The 27,503-nt window shown below is 44.6% G+C and overlaps 1 protein-coding gene across 1 annotated transcript in view; it reads left to right on the top strand.

Moving 5' to 3' along the window:
• The window catches only part of FAH (fumarylacetoacetate hydrolase), a 183,846-nt gene extending 157,362 nt beyond the window's left edge, over nucleotides 1–26,484 (top strand). Inside the window, exons 12-14 of the mRNA XM_078682934.1 lie at nucleotides 15,415–15,516; nucleotides 19,584–19,701; nucleotides 26,163–26,484. Coding sequence (XP_078539060.1) covers nucleotides 15,415–15,516; nucleotides 19,584–19,701; nucleotides 26,163–26,239 — 297 coding nt within the window. The 3' untranslated portion in view covers nucleotides 26,240–26,484. The remainder of the gene's footprint in view (nucleotides 1–15,414; nucleotides 15,517–19,583; nucleotides 19,702–26,162) is intronic.
• The last annotated feature ends 1,019 nt before the right edge of the window (nucleotides 26,485–27,503 follow it).

Raw genomic sequence — 27,503 nt, 5'->3', positions numbered from 1 at the left:
TCGAAGGCTGGGGAGCGCATCTCGACGGCATGTCTGTGAAAGGGAAGTGGACAGCAATACAACGAACTTGGCACATCAATCGTCTGGAACTCTTGGCGATTTTCTTAGCCCTCAAATCTTTCCAAAGGTTAGTGCGGGGACACACTTTGCTGGTGAGGACGGACAACACCACCAGCATGCACTACCTCAACAAGCAGGGCGGCACGAGGTCTCTTCCACTTTCTCAACTGGCACAAGAAATATGGGATTGGGCGATCCAACGTCAAATTCATCTCACAGCCATTCACGTGCCAGGCGTGGCCAATGTTCTGGCGGATTCACTCAGCCGAGCGTCATCAGACAATCACGAGTGGGAACTCAATCAGCCCACGGTCGAGTACATCTTCCGGCGGTGGGGCCAGCCACGGATGGATCTTTTCGCGACTGCTGTCAACAAGAAATGCCCACACTTCGCAAGTCGGCATCCCCACAGAGAGTCGAGCGGGAATGCATTTTCGATCGATTGGTCGAACGATTTCATCTATGCTTTCCCTCCACTTCCTCTGATCCCTCGTTTGTTACACAGGATGAGGTTCCAACCTTGTCGCATCATTCTGATCGCACCCAAATGGCCGAGACGTCCATGGTTCACGGACCTGCTCCTCTTCTCGCAGTCCGATCCGTTGCCACTCCATCCTCTGCCGCACCTCCTCACGATGCAGCAGGGACAAATTTGTCATCCGGATCCAGCATACCTTCAACTCCATGCCTGGAACCTGAGTACAATGAATTTGCACGTTTAACTATTGACAAGGACTGCAGGGAGGTGTTAGCGCGGGCTCGCGCTCCCTCCACCATTAAAACGTACCAACTCAAGTGGAAACGTTTCTGTGTCTGGTGCCGCTCCAAGGATTTGGACCCAATGACTGCAAAACCTGAACAAATTTTACCTTTCTTTTTATCCCTGGCAAAATCAGGTCTGTCCCACTCAACTCTTAAAGTGTTTCTGGCGGCGATTTCCCGTTTCCGCCATGATGGTTCCACATCCTTATGTTCTTCAAGGATCATTAAACAATTTTACAAGGGCCTCTTTAGGATGTTTCCACCTATCCGTCGCCCTCCGCCTGCCTGGCGTTTGAATTTGGTCTTGTCTCAACTACTTCTACCACCATTTGAACCTATTCACTCGGCCACTCTTAAATTTCTCACGTGGAAAGTTGCTCTTTTACTCGCCTTAACGTCCTCAAGACGTGTCAGTGACATCCAGGCGTTTACCATACAGCCTCCTTTCCTAAAATTCTCCAAAGAGGCTGTGACATTACGAACTAATCCTAAGTTCATCCCGAAGGTTCCCAGTGACTTTCATCTCAACGAACCTGTAATTCTGAAAACTTTCTTTCCTGCTCCGCAAACTCCAGCTGAGCGGTCATTGCATTCATTAGATTTGAACCGTTGTCTCAAATTCTACATTCAACGAACTGCACCTATCAGAAAATCTGATCAATTGTTTGTGGCATATGGTCCAACTTGCAAAGGACAACCTGTTACCAAGCAGACTATAACCAGGTGGATCTCCTCTACCATATCCTTCTGCCACCAACGGGCTGGAAAGCCCCTTCCTGCTCCTGTTCGAGCTCATTCAACTAGAGCAGTGTCTACTTCGGCTGCCCTTTTTGCGGGGGTACCCTTACGCCAGATCTGCAGAGCTGCTACTTGGTCGAGCAGCCATACTTTTACTAAGCACTACTGCCTGCAATCAACAGACGCCGCGGATGCGGCAGTGGGTCAAGCGGTGCTGCGGAATCTTTTCCAGTAAAGGTGAGCCTCTGTTGCTACCCACCTCCAGTCATAAAGGTTTTGTTTTCTAGTAATAATGTTTTGGTATTTATTGCTTATTACCATATATATTTACCTTCTTTGCTTGATGTATTACCTTTATGACTTATGTGATCATTTACTGCTTTCTACTCTATTCAAGCATGTGAATCTATGAAAGACACCCCTAATACTGGAGAAGAACTATAGTTACTTACCTGTAAACTGTGGTTCTCCAGTATTGGTGTCTTTCATAGATTCACATGCGACCCTCCCATCCTCCCCTCAGAGGCTCTCTTCTCCTCAGGCACTTTTACTTACTCTGTGCTACGAAAATCTGAGGACTTGGGCTTCTGAGGAGAAGGTTCTAGAGGAGGCTACAGCCTGATTGGCTGGAATGTGATCCAACACATAATGACTCTGATATGCTACTAAAGTGAGTTCTCCCTTAGGCTTTTCAATGGGCCTATTGTGTTCTATGGTACTTTTGGAATTTACAATTTACTGCACTATATGCATGTATATTTTTTATTAGTTATATTTTTCATATATACATGCATATATACTACTATTTTATGTACCGTGGGACTCCCACTTCGACGACGGGGGATATTCAAGCATGTGAATCTATGAAAGACACCAATACTGGAGAACCACAGTTTACAGGTAAGTAACTATAGTTCTTTTGCAGCGTGAATCTTTCTGGATTCACTATGCTGTGCATTATTCCGCGGTCTTGTGGTTGGGTCCGGATTCGTAGTCTTTTCTTAGTTTTTTTTTTTTTGTAGCCCAGGTGGGCGTCAGCGTCACACCCCCTTGGGTGTATTTCCGGTGACGTCGGCATGCTTCCTGCGGAAGCTCCCACTCTTGGGCGCCATCTTCAGATTCTTTTTTTCCGCGGTCGGGTCTGGATCGTTCCCGTTTGGGCTCCTGACATTTTTGGAGAAAGAAGAAAGGAAAAGACAGAAAACACAAGGAGAAGTCATCTGAAGACTCCAGGGTACTTCATCGACGAACAACCAGCCAGGAGAAGGCGTTTTTCATCGAAATCCTCGACGACCGTCGACGAACACGCGACCAGGGAGTCCCTGGACGCTCGATGATGGACAACACGCCGTTCAAGTTCTGCCGTAACTGCCACCACAAGTACGCGCAGAAGGACCAGCACCCGGTTTGCAACCTTTGCCTACCGGTGGACCACGAAAGCGGAGACTGCAACGCCTGCTCCGCCTTCGCACCGAAGACCCTTCGTGTGAGGGAGAGACAGAGGGTAGCGCACGCCACCCTGCAAGGGAAGGCCCCGACTCCGTCCCTCTACGAGCTGGGGATGTCCTCCGAGGAAGAAGACAACGCTGCCGCCGAAGACGACAGCTACACGGTCGTAGAGACAGATTACACGAAGACTTCTGATAAGGTAGGAGACTCTTCGGCCCCCAAGAACCCGAGAGACTCTGAGTCTCGAAAAATCGAGGGCAAGACCCCGAAAGCGCAGACGCCAAAGAAGGCGGCGTCCGCGACTACTCACAGGCCCAGCGGATCCTCTGAGAAGGAGTCCCCGGCGCCGAGAGCTGCTGATCAGCAGAAAACGTCGAAAATCGTCCCCGAAAAGGATCGATCGACGCCGAGGGAGAAAGACCCTAAACTAACGACGACGACCAGAGAGCCAAAACCCGGACCAAGCGCCGAAAAGAACGGCTGATCCATCCGACGCGGAACACGCGGCCAAGATGGGGAAGAAGAGAAGGCGCCTCGAGGCCGAAATGGAGAACATCATGCAGCAGAAGAAAGATTTCGACGCTAAGATGAAAGCCTTCACGATCCCTCACAAGACCAAGCCACCGGTGGTGAAGGTAGTCGAGGAGGAAGACGAGATCGACGAGGTCGCCGAGGAACAAGACCAGGACGTCGAGGTGGTCGACGACCAAGAAGGGTACGAGAATCCCTACAATAGTTACAACTATGGGGAGGAAGAGGACAGCAGGACGGACGCAGAGTCGGCACCCTCTGACCTACAGGAGGTAGATTACATAGATGTCGACACCGACAGCCCGGAGGAGGCGGTCGACACATACCCCTCGAGGCCCTCGCCGCCGGACGACATCGGGGCCTACAACTCGGTGATAAAAATCTGCCGCAGCAGCATTCAAGCTCAAGCTCGACGAAGAGAAGCAGAAAGCAGACTTCCTTCTAGAGACATTGCTCCCAACACAAACAAGGAGCCAGTACCTTCCAATGCTCGACAGCGTCTTGGCTCAGGGGAAGGAAGCATTCAGGGAACCCGCAACACGCAAGGCAGTAACTCCCAGAACAGAGAAAGTACAAACATTCCTCAAAGGACCCACCCTACATTCAGGTCACGGTCTCCGCAGACTCCATTATCATGGCCACAGCAAGGAAGAGGGCTAACGTACCCACTACCTCGGGTCCACCACCGGATAAGGAGAGCAAGAGGATGGATCTGGTGGGCAGAAGGATCGAACGGAATGCCGTGACCCACTGGCGCATGGCTAATTCCAACACCCTGATAAACAGGCACATGTACCAGATCATGGAGGAGCTGGGGCAGTTGGTGAAGGACCTGCCCCAGGATGCCAGGCAGAAGGCCGAAAAACTGGTTGAAGAAGGGAATAACGCGGCAAATTCTTGCCTTAAGACGGCCCTAGATGGGGCAGACACCACCAGCAGGCTCATGATGATGGGTGTCACGGAAAGGAGACACGCCTGGCTCAGGATCTCAGGTTTCAAACCAGAGGTGCAACACAGCATCCTGAACACACCGTTCAACGGCGACACGCTTTTCGGAACAACAGTTGATGAAAAGCTCAGTCAACTAAAGAAAGATAACGATAACGAAACAGCAAGATCCATGGGAGCATTGCAGTTCAGAGGCAACAAAAGGGGCACCCCGTCACGGAGGCCCGGCGGTAGAGGTGGAAACCAGCCAGGTACATCACACCAGGCTTTCCAACAAGCGCACCAGGCAGATTCGCAGGCTCAACAGGGCAGCAAAAGCAGTCCTGGCAGTACCAACAAAGAGGCCAGTCCTTTCGTGGGAGAGGAAATGGACGTGGACAGAACAGAAGAGGGTGACAGCAGCCCGCCTCTAAGTGACTTAAAAAAACTCTGTGTGCCCGCCCACAAAAAAGAACCCAGGGGGCAGCACGTACAGAGGGGTCAAGACAAACTAGACACCTACGACCACATAACACTAGTGGGAGGAAGATTAAGATTTTACCTCCGAGAGTGGAGAGAAATCACATCAGACAAATGGATCCTCAACATCATCCAATTCGGATACTGCATAGAGTTGGAGGGGAGGCCAACAAGCAGAAAACCAAAAAGAAAAACACTAGCAAGCAAGCAGCTGCAGTGTCTTCAGGAGGAGGCAAAGGAACTCCTGCGGAAGCAGGCCATAGAACGGGTACCCTTCAAGGAAAGAAACACAGGAATATACTCAACGTACTTCCTGGTACCAAAGGTAGACGAGACAATGAGACCCATTCTGGACTTACGGTTCCTGAACAAATTCATAAGAACGCAAAAATTCAAAATGACCTCCCTGCAAGAGGTGCTCCCACAATTGCAGACGGGGGACTTCATGGTCACAATAGACCTCAAAGACGCCTACCTGCACATCCCAATGAACAGAAAGCACAAACACATGCTCAGGTTCACCATTGGGGAAAGCCACTACCAGTTCACGACATTGGCCTTCGGACTAAAATCAGCACCAAGAGTTTTCACAAAGTGCCTCGCAGCAGTCGCAGCGCACCTACGAAGGCAAGGAATACACGTATACCCTTACCTGGACGACTGGCTGGTGAAAGCAAACTCATACCAGAAATGCAAGCAGCACGCACATACAGTGACGAGCACGCTCATAAGCCTGGGGTTCTCCATCCATTGGAAGAAATCATCAATGGAGCCGGAACAAGTCAAGATCTTCCTGGGAGCACAGATCAACACCTTACAGGGCAAGGTGTTCCCCAGCGAGAAGAGGGCGAGGGCGCTGGTGAAGGAAACTCACCTCTACCGGAAGGGACAAGCTCAGACAGTGAGGACTGCGAGCAAGATCATGGGGATGATGGCATCATGCATCCACCTGGTACCCAATGTTCGTCTACACATGAGACCCATCCAAGAATGGCTACAGGAGCAATGGTCACAAGCTACAGGCAGTTGGGAGGATCTAGTGGTTGTGACGCACGCAGTGCAGAAGGAGATGACATGGTGGACCATGGAGAACATAACAAGGGGAAAGCCTCTAACGCCCCCAACGCCAACAGTGACCATCACCACAGACGCATCCCTGAAGGGATGGGGCGCTCACATGGAGGAGCTCAAGGTGAGGGGACTGTGGACGCCAACAGATGCGGCAAAGCACATCAATTACCTAGAATTGAAGACAATCTTCCTTGCACTGAAAGCCTTTCAAACAAGACTGTACAAACACAAGGTGTTGATACAAACCGACAACACCACTGTTATGTTCTACATCAACAAGCAGGGGGCACACAGTCAGCCCCGCTTTCAACGCTGGCGCAGGAGATATGGAGATGGGCCATCCCTCTCGAAATAGACCTGCTAGCCATACACCTACCAGGGAAGGACAACATACAAGCCGATTGGCTCAGCAGCCAGACATCGGCATCCCACGAGTGGGAGCTCAATGCTCAGGAGACAAGGTGCCTGTTCGACAGATGGGGGACACCATCGGTAGACCTGTTTGCCACACGCCAGAATGCAAAATGCCAAAACTTCGCATCCAGGCAGCCCGAGGAGGGGTCACTGGAGAATGCCCTATGGATAGATTGGTCAAGGACATTTGCTTACGCCTTTCCCCCGATACCACTGATGCACAGAGTGCTGAGCAAGTGCAGAGCGAGCAACATGACACTGATACTGGTCGCACCACAGGGGGCGAGGCAGACATGGTACTCGCAGATCATGGAGATGACACAGTGTGCACCCCACAGATTCAGCAGGAGGAAGGACCTACTCTCCATGCAGAACGGAGAGGTACTACATCCAGAGCCAGACAGCATGAGCCTAGTAGCGTGGCTCCTGAGGACATAGAGTTCGCACATTTGAGACTGCCAGAAAGTACCCTGAGGGTCCTTCGGGAGGCACGAAGGCCCAGCACTCGGAAGTGCTACGTTGCGAAATGGAAAAGATTCACAATATGGTGCAGACAAGAAAGACTTCACAATAGAATGAAGAGGGACTCCACAGTGCTCAGATACCTGACGCACTTTGCTGGAGAAGAACCTTAGCTCATCCTCTTTAAGAGTTCACTTGGCAGCGATAGTCGCCTACACAAGGGGAGAAACGTGCAGGAGTTTCTTCACATCACAGGTGGTGAAGAGATTCCTAGAAGGAGCGAAAAGGATCGCACCACCCAAGCGGGTGCCGCCACCTGCATGGAACTTGAACACAGTCCTAACGGAACTCATGAAGGAGCCCTTTGAACCACTTCCCAAGGCCTCCCTAAAGATGCTAACTATGAAGACAGCCTTCCTGGTTGCAATAACGTCCTTACGCAGAGTAAGCGAACTCCAGGCACTAACGCTACAGGAACCCTACATACAAATACACAATGATAGGGTTGTGATGAGAACTGACCCACACTTCATGCCGAAGGTGGTGTCCAAATTCCACATGAACCAGTCTATACAGATACCGAGTGTTTTCCAAAAACCAACAACTAGCGCAGAGCGAGCTCTGCACACCCTGGACGCCAGAAGGGCAGTCATGCACTACATTGAGAGGACGAAGGGACACAGAAAAACAAAACAGTTCTTTGTGTCATTCGCAAACAGCTTCATGGGGAAAGCAGTAACCAAAAAGACCATTGCACGATGGATCGCACAGACAATTCAACTCTGCCACAAGCGTGCAGGACAAGAGCTGGCAGAGGGGACACGTGCCCACTCCACTTGGAAGAAGGGCGCTACAATAGCCTTCCTGGCTAACACACCCATAGAGGACATATGCCTGGCGGCAACATGGGCTTCGGTGCACACGGTAAAATATCAACTAAATAGAACATTGCCATTACTTCGGAAACGAAAGAAACACGGAAAAAAAAAAACGAAGATGGCGCCCAAGAGTGGGAGCTTCCGCAGGAAGCATGCCGACGTCACCGGAAATACACCCAAGGGGGTGTGACGCCGACGCCACCTGGGCTACAAAAAAAACCAAAGAAAAGACTACGAATCCGGACCCAACCACCAGACCGCGGAATAATGCACAGCATAGTGAATCCAGAAAGATCTTCAAGCTGCAAAACTACACCGACAGGTAAGAAAACTATTCGTTACAGGTAAGTAACTTGTTTTCTTATGGTGTATAATAAAGATTTATTCACACCCATCGGAGAGGCATGTCGCAACAGTCTAATGGCAACTTCAACTGATATAGCTTGCCACATCGCATTCTCAATGATGACCATATAACGTTCCTAACAGGGAATGTTAGATTTAAAGGTGAAGATGCAACAGATTGTCTACAAAATGGCACACTATATATGATCAGAAGCGAAGACCACCTAGAAAGAGAAGTTATGTTGCGATAAAGAGGAAGGAACTGCTGGTGACTAATTTACGGCCCACTAATTGAGACCAGCTGATGACAACATGGTGGCCATTGATGGTTTGAAGCTGCCTTTAAATCCCATTTTCGTCACTACTAGCAACTAGAAAGTATGATGGCAGCAAGATGAAAGCCCAAACCATGAGCTCCTTTGTTCAGCTGTTGTACCAGCAATTGCTGATTGACTGAAACGAGTGAGAACTAACCATTTAGATGAGTGTGTTACTATGACATTTTAAATCGGCCAGATTCAGTGTCTTATATGGGGTTAAGTTTCCCAAAGAAAATAGACTTCTTGGTGCCTTAAAAGGATAGAGTGGTTCTTTTCCTGATCATTGGATTTGCGATTGTGGCCCCGTTGCAGCAAGAGGTGTTTGGTGCAAGATCCTGACTGAGGAGCAGACCATGTCGTGGACATCGTCCTAAAAAGTATGATGTGGGTCTCACAGGAGGCACTGAAGTTCTACCCAAAATATCTCAAGTAGATTCGTGAAGTGCATCGGAACGAAAACAAGCATTTGCAATGCAATAGGTCTCGTATTAGGAAAGTTTGAGCTATTGGTCTTGTAAATGACACATTTTTTATTTAGGTTTTGTTTTTGAAAATAGCGAATTTAATAGCTTTGTCATTTACCATGCCAATAGTTATAACTTTCGCAAATGTGACACCTGTAGCATTTGTAATGCAATATGTGTTGTATTTACGTGACTTACATGTATTGATATTACAAATAACAATGGTTTTTAATTTTTTTAAATAATTAATACTTAAATAAGTTATTGTAATAGCTTAAACTTTTGTAAATAACATTTGTGAAGATTGTTCAGTGCATTTTATTGTGACGAAAATCCAAGAACATATGTCAAATATTAACATCTTTTTGTTACATTTGTAATAAAGCTTGAAACATTGAGATAACATATTTGAACCAGTTGTTGTTGAATGGTTGCACAGATTGATGCTGTGGTGGAGCTCAATGATGTTGTGGTGCCACTGAGTGATGCTGTGGTGGTACTGAGTGATGCTGTATGCTATGTTTTGTTTTGATATCCTATGTTTTGTTTTGTTATGTTATGCTATGCTGTTTTGTTATGCTATGTTTTGTTATGCTATGCTATGTTTTGTTATGCTATGCTATGTTATGTTTTGTTATGCTTTGTTATGCTATGTTTTGCTCTGCTATGCTATGTTTTGTTCTGTTTTATTATGCTATGCTTTGTTTTGCTATGCTATGCTTTGTTATGCTATGTTTTGTTGTGTTGGTATGCTATGCTGTGTTTTGCTATGCTATTATGTTTTGTTATGTTTTGTTCAGCCATGCTATGTTTTGTATTGTTAAGCTATGCTGTTTTGTTGTGTTTTGTTATGCTATGTTTTATGTTATGCTATGTTTTGTTATGCTATGCTATATTTTGTTTTGCTATCCTATCCTATGCTGTGTTTTGTTATGCTATGCTATGTTTTGTTGTGTTTTGCTAGGCTATGTTTTGTTATGCTATGCTTTGTTATGCTATGTTTTGTTATGCTATGCTTTGTTGTGTTTTATTATGCTATGCTTTGTTTTGCTATGCTATGTTTTGTTATGCTATGCTATGTTTTGCTGCGTTTGGTATGCTATGCTGTGTTTTGCTATGCTATTATGTTTTGTTATGTTTTGTTAAGCCATGCTATGTTTTGTTGTGTTTTGTTCTGCTATGTGTTGTTGTGTTTTGTTATGCTATGTTTTGTTATGCTATGTTTTGTTATGCTATGCTTTGTTTTGTTATGCTTTGTTTTGTTATGCTATGCTTTGTTGTGTTTTGCTATGCTATGTTTTTTATGCTATGCTGTTTTGCTCTGCTATGTTATGCTCTGCTATGTTTTGTTTTATTATGCGATGCTATGTTTTGTTATGCTATGTTTTGTTATGCTATGTTTTGTTATGCTATGTTTTGTTATGCTATGTTTTGTTATGCTATGCTAAGCTTTGTTTTGTTATGCTGTGTTGTGTTTTGCTATGCTATGTTGTGTTTTGTTATGCTATGCTAAGCTTTGTTATGATATGTTTTGTTGTGTTTTGCTAGGCTATGTTTTGTTATGCTATGCTATGTTTTGCTCTGCTATGCTTTGTTATGCTATGTTTTGTTTTATTATGCGATGCTATGTTTTGTTATGCTATGTTTTGTTATGCTATGTTTTGTTATGCTATGTTTTGTTATGCTATGTTTTGTTATGCTATGCTTTGTTGTGTTTTATTATGCTATGCTTTGTTTTGCTATGCTATGTTTTGTTATGCTATGTTTTGCTGTGTTTGGTATGCTATGTTTTGCTATGCTAGTATATGTTTTGTTATGTTTTGTTAAGCCATGCTATGTTTTGTTGTGTTTTGTTATGCTATGTTGTTGTGTTTTGTTATGCTAGGTTTTGTTATGCTAGGTTTTGTTATGCTAGGTTTTGTTATGCTAGGTTTTGTTATGCTAGGTTTTGTTATGCTAGGTTTTGTTATGCTAGGTTTTGTTATGCTAGGTTTTGTTATGCTAGGTTTTGTTATGCTAGGTTTTGTTATGCTAGGTTTTGTTATGCTAGGTTTTGTTATGCTAGGTTTTGTTATGCTAGGTTTTGTTATGCTAGGTTTTGTTATGCTAGGTTTTGTTATGCTAGGCTTTGTTATGCTAGGTTTTGTTATGCTAGGCTTTGTTATGCTAGGCTTTGTTATGCTAGGCTTTGTTATGCTAGGCTTTGTTATGCTAGGCTTTGTTATGCTAGGCTTTGTTATGCTATGCTTTGTTATGCTATGCTTTGTTATGCTATGCTTTGTTTTGTTATGCTTTGTTTTGTTGTGTTATGCTTTGTTTTGTTATGCTATGCTTTGTTTTGTTATGCTATGCTATGTTTTTATGCTATGCTGTTTTGCTCTGCTATGCTTTGTTATGCTCTGCTATGTTTTGTTGTGTTTTATTATGCTATGCTATGTTTTGTTGTGTTTTATTATGCTATGCTATGTTTTGTTGTGTTTTATTATGCTATGCTATGTTTTGTTGTGTTTTATTATGCTATGCTATGTTTTGTTGTGTTGTGTTGTGTTATGCTCTGCTATGTTTTGTTGTGTTGTGTTGTGTTATGCTATGCTATGCTATGTTGTGTTTTGTTTTGTTATGCTATGCTATGTTGTGTTTTGTTATGCTATGCTATGTTTTGCTATGCTATATTTTGTTATGTATGCTATGTTTTGTTATGCTATGGTTTGTTGTGTTTTGCTATATTTTGTTATGCTATGTTTTATGCTATGCTTTGTTATACGATGCTTTGTCTTGCTATGCTTTGTTGTGATATGCTATCCTATGCTTTGTTTTGTTATGCTCTGCTATGCTTTGTTTTGTTATGCTATGCTATGTTTTGTTATGCTATGCTGGTGAGGGTGGGTGAGAGAGGGTGGGTAAGGGTGGGTGGGTGAGGGTGGTTGAGTGAGGGTGGGTGGGTGAGGGTGGGTGAGTGAGGGTGGGTGGGTGGGTGAGGGTGAGTGAGGGTGAGTGTGTTAGAGCGAAGGTGAGGGTGAGAGGTTGTGTATACTATGCTTTTTTGTTATGCCATGCTATATTTTTTATGCTATGCTGATGAGGGTGTATGAGGGTGAGTGAGTGAGGGTGAGTGAGGGTGTGATGGTGTGTGAGGGTGAGCGGGTTGGGAGGGTGAGGGGTGTGTGAGGGGGTGAGGGGGGTGTAAGGGGGTTCTGTGAGGGGGTGTGGGGGTGTGAGGGGGTGTGGGGGTGTGAGGGTGAGGGGGGTGTGAGGGTGAGGGGGGTGTGAGGGTGAGGGGGGTGTGAGGGTGAGTGGGTGTGAGGGTGAGAGGATGTGTGGGGGGAAACCTGCATGTGGTCACACTACGGAAGGAAAAACAATATTCTAAGAGGAAATGAAGCCACTGGGATCGATATGGAATCCCAGGGTGACCATTACATCTCTTTAGGCACATCTGCTTCTATCCGCTGTGACTGGGTTCTGTTATCCGGAAATCGATGCGCATTTGATTGCCAGTTGGCCTGGCTGTGTTTCGCGTGTTTGCACTTTTGATCTGCCACACAAAAAAAGTCCCGATGGAAAAGATCGTGTTTTGTCCGCTTCAGCTTTCACACGTGTTTGTGTGTTCACGTTTGAAAGTATGTCCTTGATTGTCTCAAATAAACCGGTGGCCTCTGAGATCACCGGTTTGTCATTGCACAGAATTAATTCCGTGAAAGTTGCCGCTATTCACAGAGTCAATGGGGGCGCCGGGACTGCGGCTTATGTACCTGGTAATGCTGAGGAGACGTTAATGCGAAGGGGGAGTGGGGAGCGCCCGGCAGCCGACATGATGCGCTTCAACTGAAATTGGTACGGAAAAACAATCTATGATGGTATTCTTTTGAATTACTGACGTGGAGAAAGAGTAGTTAACACATGACATGTTGGAGAGTTGGTAGTGATGGTACAGGTTGACCTGCGGAGTGCCGCGCTTCAAGAGCCTGGTGGGGGTGGCGGGGGAGCGAGCGAGTGGGAGGGAACAAGCATATGGTGATGGGGTGTGAGGCCGGCCGAGCGCACGCTGGGGGAGCCTTTGAAGTCATGGGGAGGGAAGCCTGTGGGAGGCTGATGCAGGGGGGATTAGAAAGGCGAGTCACTATGGTGAATGATTGTGACTCAGGACACCTTTGCGAGATGTACTGGAGGTTACTTTTTTATGTGAGCTTTTATGTGAGCTTGCGGGTAAGGGGAATGTACTAAGAAACGTACGTAGTGAAACCCTTCGGGTAATGTTCGCGCTATAGAAAATCGCATTAAATAAAATACAAAATAAATAAAGTTAAATAAATAAAAATGAAAGAAAATGCTGAACTGTAAAAGGATATCGAATTTCCCCGGTCAAGGAGTGAGTGTAAGTTCCACTCCAGGATTTGTTTCTGCATGATGGGACTTAAGCTTCAAGAAGTTAAAGAAACAAGCAGCAATATCGAGAGGTGGTGGGGGCAGGGTGAAAGGTTAAGGGTAGGGAGAGACGGCACAGGCTGGACAGGCTGTGATCTGGACGCTTTGATGTGGTGTGCGAGGCGGGCAGAAAGGACGGCCGTGGGAAGTGGGAGGAGAAGTATGGAGAGTGGTGCAGGCGGGGGGCGTGGAGCAAACCCTTTGAAGAGCGTTTGGCTGCCAGGGGGGCGGAGAAGCAGATTGCCTTCAAGGCAGGAGGCAGGCAGAAGGCTCGGGCAAGCTCGTGCACGAGAGCACATGTACTCGTCAAAATCCGGATCGTAAAAAGTCAGCTTTGTGGATGGGTGGCATTAGGTCTCTCTACGAGACCTAAAAATGGTAGAGGAAGAAGAGTTTGTTCATTAGTGCTGCTTTTATTGCTCCTTCGTCAAGTTTGCTTTGGCGGTGCTTGATTTCATGCTGCCAGCATGGTCATCCTAACTGGATCTGCAAGAGCTATTGTAGTGCCTGTAATGCTATCCACAGTGACCACATATTGGGAAGTAGAGCAAAGAAGTAAGACGATATTTTAGACCGATTTATTTGTGATATGTCTGTCCTCTCTGAGGAAATCCTAAAAGATCCCATTTTGATTTGTGATATTTTAGATAAGTCAACAAAACTTGTTTGGGCTTGTAATGATGCTAGACTGCTTTTAACCAGATCTACTGGGAAAGGTTGTATGAGACCTTAGTGTAAATGAGATTAATCACCTACTTTACACAGGCAGCTTAAACACAGAATCCGATTTTGAAAACCATGTTTTGGTAAATGAATCCTTTTCTAGAATTTAAGAACGAACAGGCACATAGAAACAGTCTTAGTCATCTCTACCTCTTGTATGCATCCATTGGGCCTATGTTAGAAAAGCAAAAAGTGATGGGTTGAATGCAGGAATGAATCTCAACCACTGGTAGTTACTCACTTGGCCGTTCCAGCCCATCATTTTTAGTCACTGTGCGACACTAGATTGGGACTAGTTGGATGCAAAATCAAACTTGGCCTCATACCAATTTGGAATAGTCCAGCCCGAACTGCTTGTATTCCCATCTGGAGAAGGCTTTCTTGACAATGTTGGATAGGTGTAGGTCTTGATGGGCTTTATTACTGGGGTGCACCTTTAGACCCCCTTGCACCTTGGGCCCTTGTCACTTTGGGCTTCACTCTTCCTATAGAAGCAGGACCAAGGCTGAGTTGCATAAGTTTGCTTCCTGTCTTGAGGGGCACCGTGGGAACAAACATGGACTGGAATGTAACCCAGACTTTTACCAGGGCTGAGAGTAATCCATGTTCTTCCCTCTTCACTAAGCTGTGTTTCTTAGTGAGATGTCATAAGCACTACAGGTATGCCCCAAAGTGAGTCTGTTGCTCACTGTACCCTAGGAATCAAGTTGCATATCACTGAGGAGGCCCAGTTAGGCTGAGACCATTCTGGGGTTGCTTGTGTTCCCATTCAGAAGGAACATGGCCTGGCAGTTTGGGCTGAACTCTTTTATTGGAGCCAAGACCAAGACGGATTTGCATAAGTTTGCTTCTTGTCTACAGTGGCACAGTGGGCAAAAAGATGGACTGGATTGTGGCCCAGTGGCTGAGAATAATTACCACATGTCACACACAACTCTATTGTTTGTGTAAGTGAAACATCCTGAGTTCTACAGGGATCTTTAAATTGTGAATCTTCCATTCCAGTTCTCTGCATGTCTGACATACCTGCCATGTTTCAGATGTTGCATGGCTGGCAGTCTGGCCTTTTGTTGCATCCAGAGTCTGAGACTTTTTGTCATTAGCCTGTCTACCTAGTTGTATTCACTGAAGACTACTAAAATGGTCACTGAATGTATGTGTAGGACTTCACACCGATATTGGGTAGTGGAGAAGAGGTGGGCAGTTCCTGGCTAATCCTACCACTTCTTTTTTCACCCTTCTCCCTCTTCATTTGTCCAACTCTTTTCAGTAAACATGCTCCTCACTCATGTAATCCTGGGAGTCTATACACATCTCCCTCTCTCAGCCCTCCCCCATTCACCCAATCTGTTCCTTTCTCCTCAGTACATGTACTGGACCATGAAGCAGCAGCTGGCCCATCACACCAGCAATGGATGTAACATTCGACCCGGAGATCTCCTGGCCTCAGGAACCATCAGCGGTCCGGTGAGTCTAGGGTAGAGGTAAGGTGGGATGGAGACGGTCGCCGTGGAGCTCGGAAGGATTTGGGAGAGGCTGTAGAGTTGGAATGGAACTGGGAAAGACCTTGTGCTGATTGCCCGCTGATTGTGAATAACTCACAGAAGTGAAAAAATGCATCTACCATCATACTGCTTACACATCGACATACATCAGTATTATTTCACTCAAGCTGCATACACACACGGTGTATTGTCAGTCTACACGCTCCACATTTTGAGTATGTTCGGATGTATGACGTTACAACGCATACTTTTACAACGCATACCGTTACAACGCATTTTTTACAACGCAAAAACTTTTACAACGCATACCATTACAACGCATGATTTTACAACGCAAGTACTTTTACAACGCATGCCATTACAACGTAAGTATTGGTAAGTATATAATATTTTTTTTTTAATTAATTGTAATTAATAAAATTTAATTTAATTTATTTAATTTAATTTTTTTTACCTTGTACCCCTGTACCCCAAAAACCCAAATTAACACAGAAACCTAAAAATACCCCTGTACCCCAAAAACCCAAAACTGTCCCTAAACCCTAAAAATACCCCTGTACCCCATAAACCCAAAACTGTCCCTGAACCCTAAAAATACCCCTGTACCCAAAAACTGAAAACTGACCCTGAACCCTAAAAATACCCCTTTACCCAAAAACTGAAAACTGTCCCTGAACCCTAAAAATACCCCTGTACCCAAAAAATGAAAACTGACCCTGAACCCTAAAAATACCCCTTTACCCAAAAACTGAAAACTGACCCTGAACCCTAAAAATACCCCTTTACCCAAAAACTGAAAACTGACCCTGAACCCTAAAAATACCCCTGTACCCAAAAACTGAAAACTGACCCTGAACCCTAAAAATACCCCTTTACCCAAAAACTGAAAACTGACCCTGAACCCTAAAAATACCCCTTTATCCAAAAACTGAAAACTGACCCTAAACCCTAAAAATACCCCTTTACCCAAAAACTGAAAACTGACCCTGAACCCTAAAAATACCCCTTTACCCGAAAACTGACCCTAAACCCTAAAAATACCCCTTTACCCATAAACTGAAAACTGACCCTAAACCCTAAAAATACCCCTTTACCCAAAAACTGAAAACGTAAAAAAAAACAAACATATAAAATATTAAATATAATTATATACTTACCAATACTTACGTTGTAATGGCATGCGTTGTAAAAGTACTAGCGTTGTAAAAACATGCGTTGTAATGGTATGCGTTGTAAAAGTTTTTGCGTTGTAAAAAATGCGTTGTAATGGTAGTGCGTTGTAAAAATTGCGTTGTAAAGGTTGTTTACCGTATGTTCACTTTGGATTTCTGGTATTCGGCACATTGAGTATCGCATTTTGAGTTTTATGTGATGTTACAAATGATTCCCACATTGTGAACATGTTCTTTTACACTGGGTGGTGACTGATCTTGAGGCTGCCAACCCTATCCGGTGAGGGCTGTGGTGCTTGTGGTGTTGATGAAAGCGGGGACAAGGATGTATTTTAGGACATTATGGTGTGAGAACTCAGAAACGAGGGACACTAAACAAAAACAAACTTCTAGTAAGGTTTGAGTAAACGTTGTTGTATAAATAACCCCGCCAAGACCTGTAAAATAGAGATCAAGAGCTACTTTGATAGATGAATAATACCAAACATTCTCCAGTATTGTATCTTTTATAGATTCACATGCTTGAATCTTCCCCGTCGTCATGGTGGGAGTCCCACAGTAACAGTAAAATATCAGTATTAAAACTTCAACATTCAAATGCCCATAAGAATTCACTAGTCTTTACCAACCTATTACCATTGTTATAAAACATCCAAACTCTAGCCAATCAGAGCGAAGACCATAGAGTCTCCTTGCCCTGTAGGGCCACCATACCTCAGATTTCCTACTGCACGTCGTGTGTTAGGGACTCTCCCTGAGCTATGCTCAGTCAGAGTGTTTCTACTGTTGCCCTTTTGAACTCTAGCTAGCTGTTCATCTCTTCACTTCATCTGAGGTGCAGGCCAGGAATGTGAGTATCTATTTTCCTTCAAAATGTCAGTCTAAAAAAGGGTTGTTTAGGCCCTGTAAGACTTGTGGAAAGTCCAGATTTTATTCTGAGGACCCATATAAGGAGTGTCTTTACTGTCTGTATCCAAACCACAAGCCCAGAGAATGCAAGTACTGTTGTACTTTCTCCTCAATAACTCTCAAGGACCGTGAGGGTAGGCTGCTTCTCTGGCTACAAAGACTCTGAGGCTAAGGACAAACCCCATACCTCCTCCAGAAAGAGAAAAGAAGGGTCTTCCTCATTGCTTAAGGACGCTAAAAAATCCAGGTCTCAAAGTAAGGAGCGGATTGAGGAGAAAAAAGCCAAGAAAGACCAGCCTGGTCCTTCCTCACCAGAGGCGGGGTTCTGCTCCTCCGTCGACGCCTCTTTCACCTTCCAGAGATTCTTCTGCTGACAGAAAGCACTCGTCGACGCCTCCGTCGACGAAGAAATCTCCATCTACAGCCTCCATCTCCACTGCAACTGGCGCTCCTTCAACAGTTTCGTTAGCGACGCCTACTACACGCAGTCAAGACGGCTGCTTTGACTACAACAGTGGTGGTGTCACAGTTGTTGGCTGCGGTTAGGTCATCTCCGTCGGTGAGGGTTTCTCTGTTGTCGGTCCAGCAGGTTCGTTCACGGTCGACGACTCTTCAACCGCTGCAGTTGGTTGTACCGTCGACGACCCTGTCGATGAGGGGAAAAAATGAGTCTACTTTCAAATCCGATGCCTTCCCTTCTGCAGGACTTTAAAAAAAATTCTCCTCTACCACCTACCCGTCTTCTGGATTTTCAGGACTCTGAAGATGATGGGCCTTGTGGTCCTGCGTACAGTCCTTCACAACTCAGGGTTACGAGCCAGGACTCTGAGGAAGAGGAGAATATGGATGATCTGTCAACGTATTTAGAGAGGGACTATTTTATCTCGGATAGGGGGCGTCCCAGTTCCCAACGTTTGGACACGTTTCTGGAGCACTATCCTTATGAGGAACAGGAAGAATAAACTCAAGAACCCTTCATAAATATTCCAGTGTCCTTGGTTACTGATCTTTGTTTAATGCTGAACGATTATTATAAGAGATTTCCTGAAGTGAATTCTGCTCCTCAGCCGTCTCCCGTTTAGGAGGACCCCACTCCTGTATCGCTGGTTGTACCACCGTTGCAGAAATGCAAGACTGTTCCGCCAACCTTGGAAATTTCTTCGCAAAGTCAGGATGACGACGACCAGCAACTAGAGGAGGGGGAACTGCAAATGGACCAGGATGTCCATGATGAGTGGGACGACTATGTGGCCCCTACTCCACCTTCTCCTACTCCGCCTCCAGCTGACTCTCTGCCTGCAGATATTGTTGGGATACATGATCTGCTGGAACGCACTTCTCGGCGCATTGACCTTCAGTCAGAATGCTTTTTATACGATTTTAAGCCTACAATACAGCGCTCCTCTCAATCCATTCCCATTGTAGATTTCTTATGGCAAGAAGGCCTGAAATTGATGAAGACCCCAGATTATGAGTAAATAAATCTTTGTGTATTGGGGCTCCTCATTGACGTTGTCTGGATACAGACCATCCGATTGTAGGGTGTAATACTGTGAGTGTGTAGGGTGTAATACTGTGAGTGTGTAACTGTATATCTTGGCGCGGGGAGTCTGGGAATTCACATTGTGGATAGGTAGTAGTCCAAGTTAGTGTACAGGACATGTTAAGTGTATTTGTGAGCACAATTCGAGTGTGTGGGAGTTATGATTGAAGAATTAAGCAAAGTGCAGCATTCTTTTCAGGTGAAGTCCTTGAAGCAAGTTTGGAAGTAAACGAGAACAGAAATGACAAGAGGTGGTGGAAGTTAATATATCGTGGAGAGAGATTGGGAGCATTTGGAGAAAAGTTTAAAATAAGTGTTTTTAAAGGGCTGCTCCCGGTTTCTGTGTGCATGAAGCTTGATTACCTTGAATGTTGGTGTGATCTAATAAATACCTTATTCTTGCAGGATGAAAGCAGTTTTGGTTCCATGCTAGAGCTCTCCTGGAAAGGAACCAAAGTGATTGACCTAGGAAATGGGCACACACGTAAATTTCTGCAAGATGGCGATGAAGTGGTCATTACAGGTGACCGACACTTATTTATTTTAATTTATTTTGTAGAGTGCTAGTTCATGCCGTACTTCTCAGAATGTCAGTCCACTGTGTCTACACATCCATTGAGACTTTTTTCCGCTAACACCTGCCATGTGCTTGTCTTCATTAATGTGTCTTCTGAAGGTAGCACATCTCATCTTACCTCTTTCTCTACTGTTGCTGTCTGTACCGATCTCCACCCATAATGTCTGTAATGATCTACATTTTGTACTCCGCTACACCTTCGCTATCTGGACCCCCCTCCACCCTCGCTTTTCCATTCTTTGCCTGCTTATGTGATACCTATAAGTCCGTTTATATTGTCTTTACGTTTCTGCCCCTTGGGTATCTCCGCTCAGCTATGCTCTTGCTAACTGTACACTTATACGCCCTCGCTGTCTGTATACATTTATTTATATGAATGGAAATATATATTTATATCCACTATATCTGCACCTATCTCCATTCACTGTTCCTATCTCCACCGGTACTGCCTGTACCTAGCTGCATGTCTAAACAAACAATACCCTCAGTATACATTTCTAGACTCTAATTGCTGCTACTTTTCTCCAGTCTAGATGTATCTTCCTATGCCTGTATTGTCCATACCCGCGGACCCATTCACGGCGGCACCGTTCTATCATCTTATTGTCTGTACCTATTTACACCTGCTCTCTTTAAGCCCATTTCAACGTATCTACCTCTCTATTCACAGTGATACTCCTTTCAAATTGTACCGGAAGATGCAACTTTTACCTTTCATGACCTTGGATATTCATCTGTTCAAGTCCAGCAATAATCCCCTTTTTAGATCTGGCCTAAAGACCGCGTTAGGTTTCTTTCTATGTTGCCTCATTTAATAAAAAAAATTAAAACTACATAGAAATATTCATAAAAACAAGAAAGACAGTAGTGGTGGCATAGACTGTCGCACTACTAATTCAATGTAGGGGATTGCGAATTCCCAAATTTAGTAGTTAAAGTACTGAAGAGGTGTTTGTTTTAAATGAGGTGGTGCCAATCAAGGTAACAATGACATCCCACTACCACAGATGTCAACAAATGACAAGATCCCAAGGGATCAGACAAAAATGAATTTACTACACAGTGATACCCCGGCACTCAGTTATGTGTTGTTCATGGGAACAAGTGTTACCATGAGAAAAAAGTTGTTATTAACATGACCTTAGTTATAGAATCATGAATGACCAACAGTTGGTATATAATTCAAATAGTGAGCACATAAAGAGAACATCCAAGACAAACCGATAATTCTGTCGAATTAATGTCCATTATTTTGATACATAGATTAGTCCATCTTGTGAGATTTTAGGTACAATATTACAGGACTTTGATAGTAAAAATTCTTCAAGACCGATATCCAATTAGGTGATATAATGGGCAGCCGACATGTGTTTTGTCACTCAGAAGTGACTTCCTCAAGGCTTTACTGAAATGAGCAAAATGGTATACATCCTATTGAGCTTGTGATTCGGCAAAATGTGGAAATTATCTTGAGAGACAAGAAGACGAAAGATCGATATATATTCGCCAAGATCAAGGATTCATACTCTGAAATGTCTAGGTCTAAGGAGCAAAAAGAAAGGTGTGTAAGCTTAATCAGTTTTTTCAGCTTAGTATGAGAAGATCAGTTGGTCTCAATGAGAAGCTCCATAGTCAGAAATAGGGTCACATGGGCCCGATTTGAATTGCCAAATAACAGGTTTGACGGAAACTTCGGCTAGAAATATTCATACACCTAGGAGGTTTGGGTCAGCTTTCTTCAATCATTGGTCTGTCCAAAAACCAGTCACGTTTTCCCACTGCAGCATACTTCTTTGGCCAATGGGTCAGCCCACTTGAAGCATTTGGCTCAATGGTACTGAAGTGACAGCTTTTTACATTTGCACATGTGCTCAAATTAAAGGGCACTTCGGTGGCCAGGGCTGGTGGGACAGTACTTCATTTTGCCAAATCTTTTTCATTCCTAGTCTTTATCATTTAAAAAGAAAAATATTTAGCCGTCATGTGAAAGGGAATATGGAAACATCAATTATAGCTTGTTCTCGGCTGTTTTCGTGTCGCGAGCTGCAGTGCTTCCGTCTGCCCCAGACATCATTTACCTGGTGGCTGCGGGCTACTCCGGCCTAGGTGAAGTGAGGCAGACCAGAGACTAGGCTGACCACCCTAATGTTGTGGCTAGCAGATTTTCTCTCGCTTATATGTTAGGCTGTGCCTCTTTTGCGTCTGCCCCCTACTCCACAAGTTGATTTATCCAAGATGCTTGAGAACTCTGTACAGCACTTCCTTTACCTAAAGAGTGCCAATACATTTGTATGCCATGTATTGTCGCACTTCATGGCCGCTGTATGGTCTTTAACTGAAGAAAAGTAAATTTCTGATTAAATGTCACTGCACAAATTTCAAAACTCAGTGCACGAGCGTGCCTGTGCCCGGCTGTGGGAGAGGGCATGTCAGAGAGAAGTTACCGTGCAGGGTTCAGCAGGTTGTCTAATTGATAGATTAGTAACTCTCAGTCCTAATTATCCAGTTGAGGATCATTCCAGACAACTAGGTTTAGCTTCCTTGGTGTCCATCTTTCTCCTTCTTTCCTGTGCAGATTGTGACGATGCGCAGCATCTAGCCTACTCTTAAAAGATATTTAGATGAATATAGTAACTATCCAAAAGGAAGGTATATCCTCTTGCATACCTGCAAAAACGTCATCATTAAAAACAGGGAGCTCCAGGGTACTGCTGGTCGACCCTCCCTAACACACACAGGACGGTCATTTACAGGTTGGTGTTAACAGGACTGCCATTAGAAATTGTAGGCTGGTCAACCCACAATCCCTCACATATCCTGTCTCATTTAGAGGTCAGGAGATTGCATTTTTAGGTTGAGCCTGAGTCAGCGCGCATTCGCTGCTCTGCAAGACTTGCTGTAGTGGAGTATGGAAGAGAAGCCCTGTCCACTCTGCCATATTTTTCATTGGCGTGTGTCTTTGCCCTTGATAAATGCTGGCTTCTGATTCAGTAATTGGCTTGTTAGTCCCTCCTGAGTAAGTTCTTGTCTTCATTTGTAACCTCCCATCGCTACTGGCCCGTTTACTTCGCTTGTTACACTGTACATATTATTTAGTCTGGGAGCACTATTTTGTTTAATGAGTTTCTCTCACTGCAGGCACGACATGGGCTACTTCAGCTGGTTTCACATTGTGCTGGCGAATCCATTGCTTCGCCTCCCGTTCTGGTGCGGATACCGGCCCGCCGCGTCTGTTAGGTCACAAGGACCGATCTAGGATGGTTTGGAGGGGGACGGCGCACACTTTCATCATTATTTTTAAATTACTGCAGGGGCGCCGTGCTTTGTATTAGCACTGCGCCTGCTTTTATAAAAAATGTTCTTTCCTCGGAAACGTGTTTTTTCGCCTCCTATGTGCCGCCATACACATGTTAAATATGCATGGGTGCCGTACTTTTTATTTTAGCACAGCGTCCGCTTTCAGCATTATTTTTAAATTACTGCACAGGCGCCGTGCTTTGTATTAGCACAGCGCCCGCTTTTATATTTTTTACACATTGTGCTCACAAACCCATCACCTCGCCTCGTTCCTGTTGCTATGCGGGCTCTGATCTGCTGGATTGTCCTAAGCTACTCTTCGAATGCCCCGCTGCTCATCCCCAGGATCCACTCATTTGCTCCACACTTCAGCGCAGTTCGAAAAAGCCAATCAGTAGGGCACTGTGGGTGGAGCTGCCATGCTTTGCCTGGAGCCTCTTCACAGAGCAATGATTCAAACTACAGTCACCATCCCGCTGCAGCTCCAGTGTGGGTCTACCTGTAGGCCATTTCAGAGTGTGAATATACAGGGTCCGAAGCTACAGAAGTCCTATATTGTGATATTAAAGTCCACAACTGAATTTGGTAAACTGAATAAATAATGATATACTTTGATATACAAAAATGAAGTGCAGAAATCTTGGGCCACTGTTATAAAATTAATCATTTATTTTCCAGTACAAGCACATTTAATATTTCCCTTCAAAAACAAGAAAACATCAAAATAATACTTTGTTAAAAGGATTTGCTATTTTATATAGGCACACTTGTGCTCTGTTTCCTATAACAGTTACATTTCATTGGAAAGATGTCCGCCAAGTGTTAATATACATGTGTCATTCTAGTCCTCTTACTGCGTGTATTATAACACATGCTGTGCTGTCAATCGGAGTGCCGCTCACTGGAAAAAAGTCCTAGGAATATATAGAATAACACTTCGCTTTAGTCTTTACTGGCCGAGGGTGGAACTTTCTAAACGTTTCTTTGACTGTGGAGACGTTTTATTAGGAAGTGATTCATCAGTTCCTACTCGTGCCTGTAATGCAAACTGTAACTACTTAATCACTAAATTGGTATACTTTCTACTTCATGGCTAAAAACTTATAAGGTCCCAAAGGCGAGACCAATTGCATTGCAAATGCTTGTTTTTAGAGGTGGTGTTCTTGCTTCCTTTGCCATCAGCAAAGGCCTCACCACTGCCCAAACTCCAGGATGCATTTTAGCAGGAAACCCACCCTTTTTGATGCAGACTTTCCAATGCCCATTTCCATTAGCCTTTTGTTATCCAGACAGGAAACAAACATTGTCAAAACCAATAGGTCTACATTGGCTGCCAGTCTTTTGGCTTTGTCAATGCTTGTTTTGTTATGGCTTTTTCTAATAGATGGGGAGCGTCAGGCCTTCACCAATATAAAAAAAATGTCTAAAAGCAAAAATTAGTTTTTAGTCTCGGAAAGCTCACTTTTCAATAAGACTACTATGCACTGAAGGGAACTACTTTGTGTGTGTTTATATGTGCTCCTTGTGAAAGGAGCAGAATGCTGGCACCAAGAGTGAGGCTGGCCAGTGATTGAAGTTGACTGACCCATTGTCCCATACCATATTCTGTAGTGGATGGAAGAACACGTGAATTATACAACAGCAGGCCAATGGATGAAGAGGGCTGGGTAAAATCCCCATAAAGTACATGATGTATATCATTTTATTAAAATCAAAAGGTCTTGGGTAAAATCACATACATTTGCCCAAGTTGTTCGGAGAAAAATCACAGCGCTCTGGGGACATTGCTTTTTCATTGTCCAAAGATCAGCCAAATACTTCCTTAGGGTCTTTGAAAAACAAAAATTGGTTACTAGTCTTGTGCTGTTGTGGCATTGCAGGCGGCACTCATCTCCCCCCTCCCCCTCCCCACCCCTCCCCACATAAACAACTTCTGGTTTGGTGGTGTGAGCAGTTGTACTGGAGCATACCCACTGATGTGGCAGTTTTTTTCTAAATATGACTGGACAACCACCACTGGGTGGCAGAGATAGTCCCAGCTTCCTACTAGGTTACATAGAAACAAATTAGGCCATCATAGGACATAATCAGGAAAACCATTGATAACCAGTTGTTTCTGTGCACAGTTGTTTTAGAATATTCCTCACTATAGATATTCTCTCCTTGAGGGTGCGTGATAATGACTTTACTGACCGAATCAGGCTGTCGCCTACCTTTCAGCCAAGTAGGGGCCCATGGTCATCCTGTTACTAGGCTCTCCGTGAACCATGGAATATACTGTTCATCTCACCACAGATAGATCTTCTATTCCTGTGGACTCTAAAGTGTTGTAGCTCTCTTTCAGCCAAGAGCCCTCCTCTCCCCCACATTGTCTCCCTATCACCGCAGGCCCTGCTCTCTCCTCTATCACCCACAGACTCCTCTTTCCACATTAACCCATTGATCTGCTCTTTTTCCCCCACAAACTAGGATGTCTGGGGGCCTTTGGATGTCTTCTCTATGCCTCATCCCTGAAATATCCTCTCCTTCTTTGTCATTGGATGTCTTTTTGGCTGTCCGAGGTCTCCTCCGACACTGCCCTGGGTATGTCCTTCGCATCCCCAGTCCTAGGATTTCCTTTCTCCTTTGGTGCAGGATATTATATTTCCCTTAACTCCTTGACTTCCTCTTTTTCCAATGACTTTGGTGTGTTCCATCATTCCATGATCTCTCCCTCTAGTTTTGTAACTTGTCTTTCCTCAGCTCTACCAGGTCTCCTTCACCCTAGGGTATGCCCTTAGGCTCTGAGTTGTAGTCTGCCAACTTCGACGCTTCAATGTTCTTGCTTTCCTTAATGAACATTGGAATATCATTTCAGCCCATGGATGCCCTCCATCCATTTAGAATGCCCTTCATGACAACCACCAGCGTCAACCGAGCGCCAAACCATGGTTGCCCTCTTCTGTCACCCTCTTCCTAGCTACATAGGATGCACATAACCATGGAGCTTGTACTATGGATCTTATATTTCATCCCCTATTGTTATTTAGCATCTCATGTTGCGTCTTTGTATTTTTCCCTTTTTTCTTTATTTAACATTTTGAATACGCTTTTGTTTCTCTTGTTCCTAGGCTTCTGTCAGGGTGATGGTTACCGGGTGGGGTTCGGCCGCTGTGCTGGTAAAGTGTATCCTGCCATTTGCTCCTGAAGGACCATGTACTGTGTAGGTGCATCCACAGTGCTCAAGAAGAATGTCAACGTGGAGAAAGGACTCAACGCTCCTACTGCCGATTACCTGTGAAGTTTTTTCCTATAAACTCACAATTATGTTCTCCACATCTTCAGCTGAATCAATAATATCCTGGGAAATCTGCATTCTTTCTTTCTCCAAGAATAGCACTAGCCTACCATCAGGACTGTCCATATTAAAGTGTACAAAAAACCCTGAAGAAACCTCATGCTCTTCTTACCTGAGCACATTGTTGACCTGTCAGGGCCACACTTGTGAAAAAGTGAAGTCCCCCTTTGAAGCCATGTTTTCCACATGTAATACACACATACCTATGTGCTTTACACTGAGAATTGTACTGGTTACCACATAATTGTCAGATTCATAGCACTGGCATTGTGTTTTGTGGGGTGGGAATTTTACCCAGACCATAAAAAGAAGAGAAGTAAAGTTGCTTTTGGCAACATTCCTTGAGTAGGAACATTGACCCACTGAAATATTTTACGAGCTATATTTGGTGCCCGAGAGCCAGATGTGCATAGATATTTTGCAATCCCAAAGAGTTTGTGACCATATAATGGATTTTGGGTATGTAGTAAACCTATTTTATGCGTCTGAAAGAAGTGGCCCATACTGAATCATAATTGGGAAGGGGCATGAAAGGGGTATCCCTTCCTAATTCCTATTCCGTTTGGCAAATATCAGTGGGTTGCAATCACAGTTGTGCGTGCAAACCATTGATCAGTTTCCAACACCTCAAATGAGGTGATATCTGATTTGCAAATGGGAATGTGCCTTCTCATCCCCACCCCTAAAGATTTCTCAAATGGGGAAACTTTTTTTTTTTGTAACACTGTTTCCTTTAGAGAATACGTTTTCTATTTGGGAACCCATACATGGTGGTTTGATAGTCCTTGCAGGTCACCCTCAATGTGTATGCAATTTCGGAGACCGTGGGAATGTTTACAATCTACATGATTACTGTTCATTAGGCAGGTCGTTCTGCGTCCCCCTGTAATTTGAGATTTTGCAATCGCAAAATCAGAGCGAGGCGCTAAAAGTTGGTGCATAATTTGCAACCACTATGAGAGCGCTGTATTTGTACATCTAGTCAGTGCGTTAAGACTCCAGCTGTAAACAGAGTATAATCTGCAGGTTTCTAGTTTTATATAATTGTACGTAGTGATATTGTCCTCAATAATTTGGTCTTCCAAAACAGTGAAGTTCTTTAGTGTGGTGAAGA

Source organism: Lissotriton helveticus, chromosome 3_1, assembly GCF_964261635.1.
Source record: "Lissotriton helveticus chromosome 3_1, aLisHel1.1, whole genome shotgun sequence".
In the NCBI taxonomy this organism is placed as follows: domain Eukaryota; kingdom Metazoa; phylum Chordata; class Amphibia; order Caudata; family Salamandridae; genus Lissotriton; species Lissotriton helveticus.
Note: the sequence above shows the minus strand (reverse complement) of the source record. Positions and strands in the feature narration are given on the sequence as shown.